Here is a 14,814-nt window from a genome sequence, read left to right on the forward strand (position 1 = left end):
CCATGGGATAAAATGGTAGGTGAGGGTCAATAGATTGTAATGCATGTCAGTTAACAATTTAATATCTTTTGTCTAAGTAAGCACCCCACACTTTTAAAAAACAATAAGAACAATCACTGCTATTCTAATATTTACTTTTTACAATGAAGGGAGTGGTGATGGGGTGGAGTGGAGCAGAGGGAATAGACTGAAGTTATTAACACTGAAGTCAGAGCTAGTGGTCTTCAGAGGTTTCCTGCCAAACTGTCTTGAGAGCAGTCAGTGTTTATGGTTGAACAAGTGCTGAAGGCACTATCGTGTATGAAGGTAGACAAATCTCCAGGGCCTGATCAGATATATCTGAGGACATTGTGGGAAACTAGAGAGGGATATTGTGGGAGCCCTGGTTAAAATTTACAAGTCGTCTTTAAATACAGGAGAGGTGGTGGAAGACTGGAGGGTGGCAAATGTTGTGCCTCTATTTGAGAAGAGTTGCACAGAAAATGCTGGGAACTATAGGCCAGTGAGCTTAACATCTGTAGTCAGAAATCTACGAGAGAGTATTCTGAAGGATAGGATATACAGGCATTTAGATGGACAAGGGCTGAATTGGCTTAATGGAAGGAAGCGGAGGGTGATGGTGGAAGGTTGCTTCTCGGACTGGAGGCCTTTGACGAGTGGTTTGCCTCAGGGTCCAGTGCTGGGCCCGTTACTATTTGTCATCTACCTCAATGAATTGGATGAGAATGTACATGGCAAGATTTGCAAATTTGCAGATGATACAAAAGTGGGTGGTATTGCAGATTGTGAAGATGGTTGTGAAAAATTGCAGCAGGATCTTGACCGGTTAGCTAGGTGGGCGGAGGAATGGTTAATGGAATTTTATACAGAGAAATGTGAGATGTTACATTTTGAGAAGTCTAACATTGGCAGGACCTACACTGTGTATGGTAGAGCTCTGGGCAGTGTTAGAAAGTAGAACATTTAGGAGTGCAGGTACATAGTTCCTTGAAGGTGGAGTTGCAGGACGATAGTGTGGTCCAAAGGGCTTTTGGCACATCAGCCTTCATCAGTCAGCGAATTAAGTATAGAATTGAGTGTATCATGTTGCAGTTGTATAAGACATTGGTGAGGCCGCATTTAGAGTATTGTGTTCAGTTCTGGGCAACATGTTATAGGAAAGATGTTGTCAAGCTGGAAAGGGTACAGAGAAGGTTTACGAGAATGCTGCCAGGGCCTGAGGGTGAGAGCTATAGGGAGTCGTTGAGTAGGCTGGGATTCTACTGCTTGGAGCGTAGGAGGATCTTCTTCTTCTTTCGTGTGGCGTGCACAACCTAAAGTTGTTGGACAACTTGTTCTATTTGATCTTCGGTTTGTGCACGTCGAGTTGATTGCATTAGCCGAAACAGGGGGGACCACGTGAAGGTTGCAATCTTCCACCCCTGCAGGAGGATGAGGGGTGATTTATGGAGGTGAATAAAATCATGAGAAGAAAAGATTGGGTAGATGCAGAGTCTCTTGCCCACAATAGGTGAATCGAGGAACAGAGGACATAGGGTTAAGGTGAAGGGGAAAACGTATAATGGGAATCTGAGGTAGACAAAAATGCTGGAAGAACTCAGTGGGTGAGGCAGCATCTATGGAGAGAAGAAATAGATGACGTTTCTGGTCGAGACCATTCTTCAGACTGATGTCAGGGAGGGGGGGGGGGGAAGAAAGGAAGAGGCGGAGACAGTAGGCTTGTGGGAGAGCTGGGGAGGGGAAGGAGGGAGAGAGCAAAGGCTATCTGAAATTAGAGAAGTCAATGTTCATACTGCTGGGGTGTAAACTACCTGAGCTAAATATGAGGTGCTGTTCCTCCAATTTGCGCTGGGCCTCTCTCTGGCAATGGAGGAAGCCCAGAACAGAAAGGACAGATTCGGAATGTGAGGGGAGTTGAAGTGCTGAGCCACTGGGAGATCAGGTTGGTTTGTGTGAACTGAGCAGATGTGTTGGGCGAAGCGTTCGCCGAGACTGTGCGTGGTCTCGCCGATGTAGAGAAGTTGACACATGGAACAGCAGATGCAGTAGATGAGATTGGAGGAGGTGCAGGTGAACCTCTGCCTCACCTGGAATGACTGCTCGGGTCCTTGGATGGAGTTGAGGGGGGAGGTAAAGCGACAAGTGTAGCTTTTCCTGCGGTTGCAAGGGAATGTACCCGGGGAGGGGGTGGTTTGGATGGGAAGGGACGAATTGACGAGGGAGTTACGGAGGGAACGGTCTCTGCGGAAAGCAGAAACCGGGAGGAGATGGGAAGATGTGGTCAGTGGTAGGATCCCGTTGGAGGTGGCGAAAATGTTGGTGTAATATGTTGTATGCGATGGCTGATAGGGTGGAAGGTGAGGACAAGGGGGACTCCGTCCTTGTTACGAGTGGGGGGGATGGGGAGTGAGAGCGGAGCTGCGGGATATAGAGGAGACCCTGGTGAGAGCCTCATCTATAATAGAAGAGGGGTACCCCCATTCCCTAAAGAATGAGGACATCTCCGATGCCTCCTGGGTGCAGATGCGGTGTAGACAGAGGTATTGGGAGTAGGGGATAGAGTCCTTACAGGAAGCAGGGTGGGATGAAGTGTGGTCCAGATAGCTATGGGAGTCAGTGGGTTTGTAGTAGATGTCGGTCAGTAATCTATCACCTGCGATGGATATGATGAGGTCTAGAAACGGTAGGGAGATGTCGGAAATGGTCCAGGTGAATTTGAGTGCCGGGTGGAAATTAGTGGTGAAACGGATGAAGTCAGTGAGTTCTGCATGGGTGCAGGAGGTAGCACCAATGCAGTTGTCAATGTAGTGGATGTAGAGTTCGGGGATAGGGCTACAGTATGCCTCGAACATGGATAGTTCCACGTACCCTACAAAGAGGCAGGCATAGTTGGGGCCCATAGCTGTACCTTGGATTTGGTGGAAATGGGAGGAGTCCAAGGAAAAGTTGTTGAGGTTAAGGACCAGCTCCGCTAGTCGGAAGAAAGTATTAGTAGGCGGAGATTGGTTGGTTCTGCAGCCGAGGAAGAAACGGAGGGCTTTAAGACTCTCCTGGTGCGGGATGGAGGTGTAGAGTGACTGGACATCCATAGTGAAGATGAGGTAGAGCGGGCCAGGAAAACGGAAGTCATGAAGGAGACGAAGAGCGTGTGAGGTGTCTTAGACATAGGTGGGGAGAGATTTGACCAGAGGGGATAGGATGGAGTCTAGGTATGTGGAAATGAGTTTGGTGGGACATGAACAGGCAGAAACAATGAGTCTGCCAGGACAGTTAGGTTTGTAGATTTTGGGGAGAAGATAAAATCGGGCCGTGCAGGGCTGGGGAACGATGAGGTTGGACACTGGGGAGGGCTGGGAGCCGGACGTGAAGAAGCCAGTGATGGTATCTAAAGGCCTGTCCAGGCGACTTTTCACCGGACTGCCTGCGACCGTCAAGCTTGCGGCACTCGCCTGAAAAGCCGCGAGCTGGAACGGCGACCGTCAGAGCGGAACACACACACACACACACACACACACACACACAGACACACCCCCCCCCCCCCCCTCCACCCCCCAAAGGCGGGGGCCAGGGAAAGCAGGGAAGCGCTCTCTGAACTCCACACGGTGCAAAGCTAAGGTGATACAGACACACACCGCGATGAACAGGAAGGTTAAAGACGCATAGCACAGTGTACGGTAAGTCCTTTAAAAGAACGGGGGGGGGGGGAGGGGAGAATGGTGAGGGGGGGAGAAGGAGTGGAGACACTTTTAAGAAGCCAGACAACTTTTAATAAGCCAGAGATACACAGCTGATAAGTTTAGCGGGCATTTAACATCACCGGTCGGTTTTCCTTGATTCTGAAATCTCGTGCTTACGTTTTTTTTTCCCAATGAGCCAACGAAAATGCCCGGTCAGCAAAGGAGATTAACTAAAACTACCTACGGCTACCTCAACTACCTACAACGACATGGCGACCCCACTACCACTGCACCTTCGACTACAAAAGTCTCAATTTTCTCCATGGCGACCAATTTGCTGCGACCATACTGAGGCTGCGACTTGTTCCCAGAATCCGGGAACTCCTCTCGATCATCAGATCACCAGCGAACATGTGGCAACCATGTGGCGAGTGCAGTGTCCTGCACTCGCCCAAAAAGTCACCTAAGTGGGACAGGCCCTTTAAGATAATGGCCTGGTGCTCGTCTATGGGGACATGGTCCAAGGATAAGTAGGAGGAGGTGTCTGAGAGTTGGCGCTTGGCCTCAGACCTGGAGAGGTCAGTGCGCCAGACTACCACGGCACCTCCCTTGTCGGAAGGTTTCATCACCCAGTCGGGGTTGTCTGCCTCTTCCTTTCTTTTTCCCACCTCTCCCTTTCTTTTTCCCGCCCCCCCCCCCGGACATCAATGTGAAGAAGGGACTCGACCCGAAACGTCGCCTATTTCTTCTCCCCATAGATGCTGCCTCACCCACTGAGTTCCTCCAGAATTTTTGTCTACCTTCGATTTTTCCAGCATCTGCAGTTCTTTTTTAAACATAAGAATCTGAGGGGTAACTTTTTCACACAAAGGGTGGTGGGTGCATGGAACAAGCTGCCAAATGAAGTAGATGAGGCTGGAACTACCCCAATGTTTAAGAAGCAGTTAGACAGGTACAGTCCGAGGCAGTGTGAGGTATAAATGGAGTCAATAGAAGGGAGGGTGGTTTATGTTGGTTTATTTGTGGCTGCGTCCATGATTTGTTGCAATTTCTTGTGGTCTTGAATGGAACTGTTCCCAAACCAAGCTGTGATCCTGATAAAATGCTTTCTATGGTGCATCTGTAGATGTTGGTGAGAGTTTTAGGGGACATGCCAAACTTCCTAAGCCTTCTAAGAAAGTAGAGGCGTTGGTGTGCTTTCTTGGTCGTTGCTTCAATATGGGTAGTCCAGGAGAAGTTGTTGATGATATTGACTACGAGGGAGGAATTTGAAGTTTTCAACTATCTCTGTAAACTGGGGTCAGTGTAGAAACATAGAAAAATAGGTGCAGGAGTAGGCAATTCGGCCCTTCGAGCCAGCACCGTCATTCAATATGATCATGGCTGATCATCTAAAATCAGTACCCTGTTTTTCCCCGATATCCCTTGATTCCATTTGCCCTAAGAGCGATATCTCTCTTGAAAACATCCAGTGAATTGGCCTCCACTGCCTTCTGTGGCAGAGAATTTTACAGATTTGCAACTTTCTGGGTGAAGAAGTTTTTCCTCATCTCAGTCTTAAATGGAATAATACCCCTTATTCTTAAACGGTGACTCCTGTTTCTGAGCTCCCTCAACATTGAGAAAAAATGTTCTGCATCTAGCCTGTCCAATCCTTTAAGAATTTTATATGTTTCCTGAAGATGATCACTATCTCCTTTGCCTTGCTAGTCGATCACTATCTCCTTTGTCTTAAATTAGACTTGATTTGATTTAGATTTAAATTTAAGCATTGATTAACTTACCACGTGGTTTCAGAAACTTTCAAAGGTTTTTAGCTTTTTTCTATGATCTTTTTTGGAGAATGAAATTAAAAAATAAACGTACCCCTGTTCTTGTTATTCGAGAAAATGACCCGTGATAGCCAAATATTTTGACTTTACGCTGTAATTCCATGGCTAAATAAATTGCCCCATTAACTACTTTGCAGTGATGCAATGATTAAAATAATTGCAGCATTGAAATCTGATATGTTTGCTTTTGACAACGTGAGCTGACATATAAATGTCCAAAGACAAGGTTATCTTATTGCTTGTTGCATATTTATGTTTCTGACAGTAAATCACTACATTTATGTTTCTGACACTAAATAGCGGCAAGGTTTATCATTCAGATGATCCCATGAGTATTGTGACCGGCATGTAAGATGATTGTTTGGACTGTCTTTTGAATGTATAGAGAAATCTAATAAAATATTAAATAATCATATAAACTATTTTTATGTGATGTTTTGCAGATATTTCTTCATAATTGGCCAACTGTGAGTTGTAGGTCGGCAGCTTGAGTGGTTACAGCTATTATAATCTGAGACATTCTCAATGTTATGGAACAGCAATACTATGTTACTGCTTTAACTCCATCAGTTTTAATGTTGAAAAGCACTTTAACGTTCCATTAACTTCTAAAGCATGAAATATATTTTTTATCTTGCAGAAAGCTCACCTTCAGCGATACCTAAACCGGGTCAATTCTTCATTCCACATAGTTTGGCATTTGTGCCTGCATTAGGCCAGCTCTGTGTCGCTGACAGGGAGAATGGGCGAATCCAGTGTTTTACTGCACAATCAGGAGAATTTCTTCGGGAGATTCGGCATCCTGAATTTGGAGAGCGGCTGTTTGCAGTTTCCTACACGCCCAACAATGGTAATACTGAATATTGTGTATCCATGTATAAATGGCTTTATACTTTACAGAATGATTCAGTGGATGAAAATCTGTCAAAACATTTACATTTACATTCACATCTCAAGAGATGTGAGAAAATAATTTTTGGAATGTAAAATGTAAGAATGACTTTATCAGCGATAAAGCATTCTAGTTATTCTGATTTACTCGCCGTGCCAATATTCCCTTGGGTATCTTTCTCTTCTCTTTCCCAATATTTATATCTAGCCCTTTGCTCGCCTGCCTACTTTTCCTCTTCCTCCATCCCATTCCCTTTTTTGTTCTGGATATTTTAAATACCTGTTTTGTTAGGCCTGATGGAAGTTTACTTGCCAGATATATAATCTCCTGCCATATTTATTGGTTAAACGTATTGACAGTCTTTCAAACCAAAACTCTCATTCAATTTCAGATTTCCAGTAAATAGGGGGTTTCCATTTTTATTCAACATTTGGGAAGCAAATTTGAAATAAAAGACCAAGTAATCACATGACAATGATGCTGCCATTGTACTGCAGAGGAACAGGCCTTCAACCCACAGTGTCTGCCGAAGATGATGCCAAATTGTACTAATCTCCTCAGCCAGCATATGAACCATAAGCCTCCATTCCCTGGATATCCATGTAGCACCACTCTCGACTGTGCTTTCCAGGCACTCACCACTCTGTGTTAAAAAAAAAAATGCCCCTCATGCCTTCTTTAACATTCTTCCTCTCACCTTAAAGCTATTCTCTCAAGTTTTTAATATTTCCAAACTGGAAATATGGTGGACATAGAAACTCATCACATGGAACAAAACTGCAAAATCAGCCCGAGAGCCAATTAATTTGCACAAGATTGTAAGTGGTTAATTATATTTGTCTTAAACAGGTATGGGGCTATTTTGAAATAAAATATTTCAAGTTGTCTATTTATACAATAGATTTTATGTTTCAATACATTATTATTATATTACTCCTTGTTCAACTTGGCCAAAATTGTCAGGCTGGAAAAGGTTTTTGGTAAAATTATAGCCAAATTTAAAGAATATAAATTTTGATTGAAACATCCATTGTTTAATTAAATTGGTTATTGATTTATTTACTTTCATTATTTTTTATTTAGGTGGTCAGTTATATGCAATAAATGGAGAGCCTCTTGTAGGTAGAGGAGTGCCAGTACAAGGATTTGTTCTGAATTTTACAACTGGAGAATTGCTGGATATATTCAAACCAAGCAAACAGGTAGAAGTAAAGAAAATAGAAACATTGTTGGAAATTGAAATGGTTTTTGAATAATATTTCTTATGATTAAATTTGTTTTATTTTGCTTTAACAAAGAAATTAACATTGATTTATTTTGTTAAGAAATTCCTGATGCCACATGATATTGTTGCAGCGGATGATAAGACTGTTTTTGTTGGGGATATCCAAGCAAGCAGAGTGTGGAAATTTATACCTGCAGAAAGTAAGCTCTCATTTGATTCACTCTATTCATGTTAATGTAGTGTGTGTAAATACTCTGACAACGTGGCAGTTTCTGTGTAGCTTATTAGCATTATTTTGAAAATGGTGCATATGGATTACTATTTGACTTGCTTTGAAACCTCATTTTCAAATTAACTTTTACCAATGTTCCATGTGTGGCTCATGATTCCTTTCAGACGTGACTTTGGAGAATTATGCCTTCAACTTTGACTAGTTACGAGTCCAAAAAAATAATTCTGTTCCCTTTTACTTTTGTCTCTTTGCATAGTTTTCTATAGGCCATTGTATATAGAAACATAGCAAATAGGTGCAGGAGTAGGCCATTCGGCCCTTCGAGCCTGCACCGCCATTCAATATGATCATGGCTGATCATTCAACTCAGTATCCTGTACCTGCCTTCTCTCCATACCCCCTGATCCCTTTCGCCACAAGGGCCACATCTAACTCCCTCTTAAATATAGCCAATGAACTGGCCTCAACTACCTTCTGTGGCAGAGAATTTCAGAGATTCACCACTCTCTGTGTGAAAAATGTTTTCCTCATCTCGGTCCTAAAGAAATTCCCCCTTATCCTTAAACTATGACCCCTTGTTCTGGACTTCCCCAACATCGGGAACAATCTTCCTGCATCTAGCCTGTCCAACCCCATAAGAATTTTGTACGTTTCTATAAGATCCCCTCTCAATCTTCTAAATTCTAGCGAGTACAAGCCGAGTCTATCCAGTCTTTCTTCATATGAAAGTCCTGACATCCCAGGAATCAGTCTGGTGAACCTTCTCTGTACTACCTCTATGGCAAGAATGTCTTTCCTCAGATTTGGAGACCAAAACTGTACGCAATACTCCAGGTGTGGTCTCACCAAAACCCTGTACAACTGCAGTAGAACCTCCCTGCTCCTATACTCAAATCATTTGCTATGAATGCTAACATACCATTCGCGTTCTTCACTGCCTGCTGTACCTGCATGCCTAATTTCAATGACTGGTGTACCATGACACCCAGGTCTCGTTGCATCTCCCCTTTTCCTAATTGGCCACCATTCAGATAATAGTCTACTCTCCTGTTTTTGCCACCAAAGTGGATAACCTCACATTTATCCACATTATACTGCATCTGCATGCATTTGCCCACTCACCCAGCCTATCCAAGTCACCTTGCAGCCTCCTAGCATCCTCCTCACACCTAACGCTGCCCCCCAGCTTTGTGTCATCCGCAAACTTGGAGATGTTGCATTCAATTCCCTCGTCCAAATCATTAACATATATTGTAAATAGCTGGGGTCCCAGCACTGAGCCTTGCGGTACCCCACTAGTCACTGCCTGCCATTCTGAAAAGGACCCGTTTACTCCTACCCTTTGCTTCCTGTCTGCCAGCCAGTTCTCTATCCACATCAATACTGAACCCCCAATACCATGTGCTTTAAGTTTGTATACTAATCTCTTATGTGGGATCTTGTGCTTATGTTGAAGCAATGAAACTCAAACTGAGGTTCGTGAGCTGCATGTAGCCCTATGGTATTTAGCTTATGGCTCTTCTACACTTCAGTTTCTGTTGTCAGAAAATTGATTATATAAGAATATAATTAGAATAATACATTTCCTACTATATATTGTTTATACTATAACACCAATCCATCACACGCTCATCACTACTTTGCACCTAGTCCCTCTTCCTGGTATGTTGTACCAAGAAGGCCAGGAAGTATCATCAGGAATACTTGCAACCTTGGCCAAATCCTTTACTGGGAAAGGCCTGGGTGGCAAACATTCCTGACAATACTTCCAGCCTTCTACTACCTTCTAGAAAATTCAGGAGTTTGAAAGATTTGACGTCAAGACTTAAGAACAGGGGTTTATACCCAAAAGATACTCATTTAATAATTTGAGACGCCTGTTTAATATAATGTACTCACATAAAGTAGAGGAAGAAGATATATCAATTATTTCTTTGGACGCAGAGAAAGCATTTGATCAGGTAGAGTGGCAGTACTATATGTGGATAAATCTTTGCAGTACTTTATATAAGTACTGCAAAAATTTAATATGGGAGAGAATTTTATTACATGGGTAAAATTATTGTATGATAAACCGATGGCAAGAATATTAACTAACAACATGTTATCTCAAAAATTTCAATTATCAAGGGGTAATAGGCAGGGCGGTGGGCGGCGCGACTTTCGTCAGCAGCGTCCTCTGCAGTCTGTCTGCGTTTTTATTATTTTATGTCTTATGTTTTTATGTAGTTTTTGTTATTGTTGTTGGGGTATGTGTGTGGGGGGGTGGGGGTGGGGGTAACTTTTAAATCTCTCCCTGCACGGGAGACCCCACCTTTTCTTTGTCGGGACTCCGTTGTCGTTGGGGCTGCAACGAGGAGCGGCCTCCAACAGGAAGACCGGGGGCTGTGGTGCCGACTACTCACCTCACCGTCGCGGAGCTGGCCGAGTCCAGAGCGGGTGGAGCTGTGGTGGACGCTGCTGCGACCCGACCCCCGGAGATTCGGAGGCTGCAACTGCGGGTTTGGCGGGCGGCACCGGGAGCCCGCGGGTCCCTGCTGGGAGACCGCTTTTCAGGGCTTCCGCAACGGCGACTTCTCCTGCCCGAGTTGCGGGGTTGAAGAGCACCTGAGCGGGGCCTTACAGCACCGCCCCGCGCGGCTTGGAATGGCTGCGGGACTGCGAGCGCGCGCCGGGGGCTCTAACATCAAGACCCGGTGTGCGGCCTTGCATCACCCGGCCGGGCTTTAATGGCCGCGGGACAATTCGCCATCGCCCGCCGGGGGCTTTGATTTTGACTCTGACATCGGGGGGGAGAGTGCAGTGGAGAGATAAGTTTTTTTGGCCTTCCATCACAGCAATGTGATGGATGTTTATGTAAATTATGTTGTGTCTTGGGTCTATTTGTTTGTAATGTATGGCTGTAGAAACGACATTTCGTTTGGACCTCAAGGGGTCCAAATGACAATAAATTGAATTGTATTGTATTGTATTGTATTGTATGTGCGTTATCACCCCTGCTATTTGCCCTTATGATAGAACCTTTGGGTGAAAGTATAAGAATTCATCCGAATATTCAGGGCTATAATACTAGGGACTCAAAGAATAAAATTGAAAGCTTGAAAGATTTGACGTCAAGACTTAAGAACAGCTTCTTCTCCACTGGTACCTAACTGCAGAACTTTTCTCTTACCCACACACACTTATTCCTACTTCATTCGGTTACTCCATTAATGCATTGTAGTCGTTTCTTTTTGCACTGCTTCGGATTGCACTACAATGTTTGCACCATTCTGTTGTTTTGTATTTGTCATTGTACCTGTCATTATCATGTATACTGTGTACACCATGTGCTTCACACAAACAAGGAATTTCTTTGCACCCTGGTGGGTATGACAATAAACTGATCTGAATCTGATAAACTGCTAGGGAGTAGCGAGACATAGTCAGATGATGCATAGTTAATATATGAACCATTCATCTAAGCCGGAACCTGTCTTCAAACTGCTTCAAACCAATGAATATATTGATAGTCACAAGCAGTGGTCAGTTTTTTAATGGGAACACAGTAAATATGACATAACCATGAGGCATTCTTATTTTGAGAAGATTTGGATTTCTATATGGTAACATGTTTACATATATATTACAATTGTGCGTGTGTGTTTCTGTGCGTTGCTGTGCATTCATGGCAGTCATGAGGTCTTTTATTAATAGTGATTGTGAATGTAGCCCACAACAGCAAGCTCCACCGTACGACGACATTGTTATCGCCATGTCCATATTCATGTCCGTTTTTTTTGTTGTAAACCAGCATCTACAATTCTTTGTGTCCATCTTTCTTTGATGTCTCTCGGCCTGTACTCACTGGAGTTTCAAAGGATGAGCAGGGATCTCATTGAAACCTACTGGATAAATAAAGGCCTAAATAAAGTGGACGTGGAAAGCATGTTTTCAGTCATAGGGGAGTCTAGAACCAGACGGAGCAGCCTCAGAATAAGACCTACTTTCAGAATGGAGATGAGGAGGAGCGTGGTGAATGTGTGGAATTTATTGCTATATCAGGCTGTGCCGGCCAAGTCATTGGGTACTTTTAAAGCAGAGCTTGACAGATTCAAAGATTATGGGGAGAAGCGGTTGAGAAGGAAAAAATAGATCAGCCATGATTGAATGATGGGAGTAGACTTATTGTGCTGAATGGCAGGGTTTCTGTCAACATGATATCAATGTGAATGTCACCATGACTCACAAACCATTTATTAATTAACCAGAAGTTTAGCTGCAATATCACAAATTTAAAAGAGTTATCATTTTCTTTGGGTTTTTTTTTTCAGAAGCTGAGCATCGTTCAGTAAAAAAAGCTGGTCCTGGCATTGAGTTGCATGAGATAGATGGTAGGCATCTGCTGCCTTTTTTCAACATCTTTTACTGTAAAAAAACTTACTCTATAGCAAATATTTTAATTATTCAGTGTGAGGAAAAATGAACAATATTAGTGTTTTAAATAATTGCTGGAATGGTGGACTATTGCAACAAATTTTATAAAGTACTAATGCAATTACATTGTTGTAAAGGTTAATAACTTCTCTTTAATATTTTAATTTTAAGCAACCGAAACATTAATCGAAGCAGAAATAGAAACTAAGTTGAGATCACCTGATGTGATGGAGAAGCATAAAAGCAAAAGTGTTCTCAAACAGTCCAGTACTGCCGTTTCTCCTGTACTTATTACATTACTGCTCATTATTCCTATTGTGATGTTGGTTGGAATTGGAGTCTTCATCCACTGGCGAAAGGGCAAGCTGTATGGAGGTACAGAATAAACTTTAAGATGCATGTCGTTTTCAACTAAAATATATAACAATATTCATTTTGCACTTTTATGGATTCACCTGTTTTAACAATTAATGTCTGGCACACACACATTGTGTATATAATAGTGAACATTCATATATTTGGAGTCAATAGTTAAATAAACGTTGTACAGATTGAGTGTTGCAGTAAGTTCAATGGTGGATTATCACTTTTGGAATTGATTGTGCTTAACCTGAAGAAATGAAAGTCTTAGAATAATTCAATTACAAAAGGGTGACCATTTCCTAAAGTAAATTCTTCATTAAATCAGCAAACTCTGTTAAAACGGCTGATGTGGGGGATTAAAAATGTCATGTAATTCCGTTAAAGGATGTTTCATGGGGACTGACACACTGAGTTGAAGTACATTTTCCAAACAAGTATGAACCTAGTCACTATCTGATCAAAATAAATCAGACCAGTATTGCAATTGTAGTCAGAAGGTCTTTTGTCTACCTTGCCCATCCATTCACAGCGTTACATTTCTATTAACACATTCTAGTTGTTGACAAGGATGCTGACTTGAAATCGATGACAGTTTTTTAACACTACGATTACAAGCAAACTGGCTTAAAGTTAAAAATAAAAATTGTAGTGTTGTTTGCTGTGTTAATTTAATACTTTCCAACCATAGTCTTTGTTTTTAGAGGCCACAGTCTGACATGCTTTCTGTGTCTTTACAGAGGATGCTGACAGCAAATTGGAGTCAAAGCAATCTTCAGGAGGAATCCTCGGCAGGCTTGGAGGTACGGCAATTGTAAATGAAAGGCAAAATCATTTGCAGAATTACTTATTTATAAATCTTTTAATTTTGTCATTGTGCCAGCACTAATGCCATAATTTTCCATCAGCAAATAAATATATTGTTAGACCAGCAAGTCTACAATATCTTTAACATTGTTTGGAAATTAATAGTGAAAAATTGGTTAGACTCATCTTTTTAAACTGGAAACGATTGCTTCTGTACATTCCGCAGCAATGTTCTGTACAAGAAAGGATTTTGCACATTCCGAGGAATTTAAACATTTTTTTTTTGGCAGGAAAAAACAGCAGAGGATTAAACCTGGGAAACTTCTTTGCAAGCCACAGGGGTTACAGTCGGAAAGGTTTTGACAGATTGAGTACTGAAGGAAGTGATCAAGAAAAAGATGACGAAGAAGGCACTGACTCTGATATAGATGAGTGTTCTGCACCACCACTTCCACCCCCATCAACTTCCTGAAATATACTGATGCCAGTTTGAAATACATAGAGTTTAATTTTGTTGCCCAAAAAGCAGATGTATTCATGATTTGTATTTGACAGTAGTTGTATTGATCAGTTTTTGCTACACGTACGTTTTTATTTATTTGTGAAGAATTTCATATCATGCTGTTGCTATTATATTTAAACAATCAAGTCAGTTTTATTCTGGGGACCAGGAATGAATGCTGAAGCAACATCTACTGCTTTGAGGCATTATAAAGATGATTTAAATGTTACTGCCTTACTTTGCTGGAGCTGTCAACCTGTGTTGGTGATTCAGTTACTTTTCTCTGCTTGAGGTATAGCATTTGGATACTGTCCTGTCTGGCACTTTAGTTTGATATTTCCAGTGTGTAATATTGTGCCTTCTCTATCAAGCATTCTCAGTCTACTGTAATCCAGTCATACTACAAAAGGGAAGCAAAGCTGCTACTTTTTGTCTTGGTTTATATCTTTAACTGTCTTGTTTTACTGGAGAAAACTGTTTATACAGAGGATGAATCTGTATGTACAGAAAGATCAGTTTTGATGTATTCATAGTTAATGTCAGATACTTCAGTTCTGGGGGAGATTGTTATTTTGTCAGAGCACTATTTTCAGGCGCTGAATGTAATTTGTGTAATAAAGTGTTCACAAGCATCATTTATTTTATACAAGAATCATTCATCTTCAACTTGCAGTTTCAAGTATGAGCTTGGTATAATGCAACTTTGGTTTGGACTAGACATTGGTGACCTGCAGTCTCTAAGACCTTCATTGGTCAGGTGCAAGAATATATCTGATGTCTTAAGGCTGTGTTTGAATCATCTTTAGCCAAATATACTGTGTGGATGATTTATCTCAGCTTCATCCTGAGATCACAATGTTACAGAAGGCAG

The 14,814-nt window shown here is 42.2% G+C and overlaps 1 protein-coding gene across 5 annotated transcripts in view; it reads left to right on the forward strand.

Moving 5' to 3' along the window:
- pam (peptidylglycine alpha-amidating monooxygenase) overlaps positions 1 to 14,587 on the forward strand; it is a 205,006-nt gene extending 190,419 nt beyond the window's left edge. For 4 of the 5 annotated variants that reach the window (XM_033017373.1, XM_033017370.1, XM_033017369.1 and 1 more), the window contains 7 exons: positions 6,150 to 6,359; positions 7,485 to 7,603; positions 7,727 to 7,826; positions 12,172 to 12,231; positions 12,446 to 12,649; positions 13,375 to 13,437; positions 13,732 to 14,587. In XM_033017373.1, coding sequence (XP_032873264.1) covers positions 6,150 to 6,359; positions 7,485 to 7,603; positions 7,727 to 7,826; positions 12,172 to 12,231; positions 12,446 to 12,649; positions 13,375 to 13,437; positions 13,732 to 13,913 — 938 coding nt within the window. In that variant the 3' untranslated portion in view covers positions 13,914 to 14,587. The remainder of the gene's footprint in view (positions 1 to 6,149; positions 6,360 to 7,484; positions 7,604 to 7,726; positions 7,827 to 12,171; positions 12,232 to 12,445; positions 12,650 to 13,374; positions 13,438 to 13,731) is intronic. The other variant, XM_033017371.1, reaches the window with a different exon arrangement.
- The last annotated feature ends 227 nt before the right edge of the window (positions 14,588 to 14,814 follow it).

This window comes from Amblyraja radiata, chromosome 3 (genome assembly GCF_010909765.2).
Source record: "Amblyraja radiata isolate CabotCenter1 chromosome 3, sAmbRad1.1.pri, whole genome shotgun sequence".
Lineage (NCBI taxonomy): Eukaryota > Metazoa > Chordata > Chondrichthyes > Rajiformes > Rajidae > Amblyraja > Amblyraja radiata.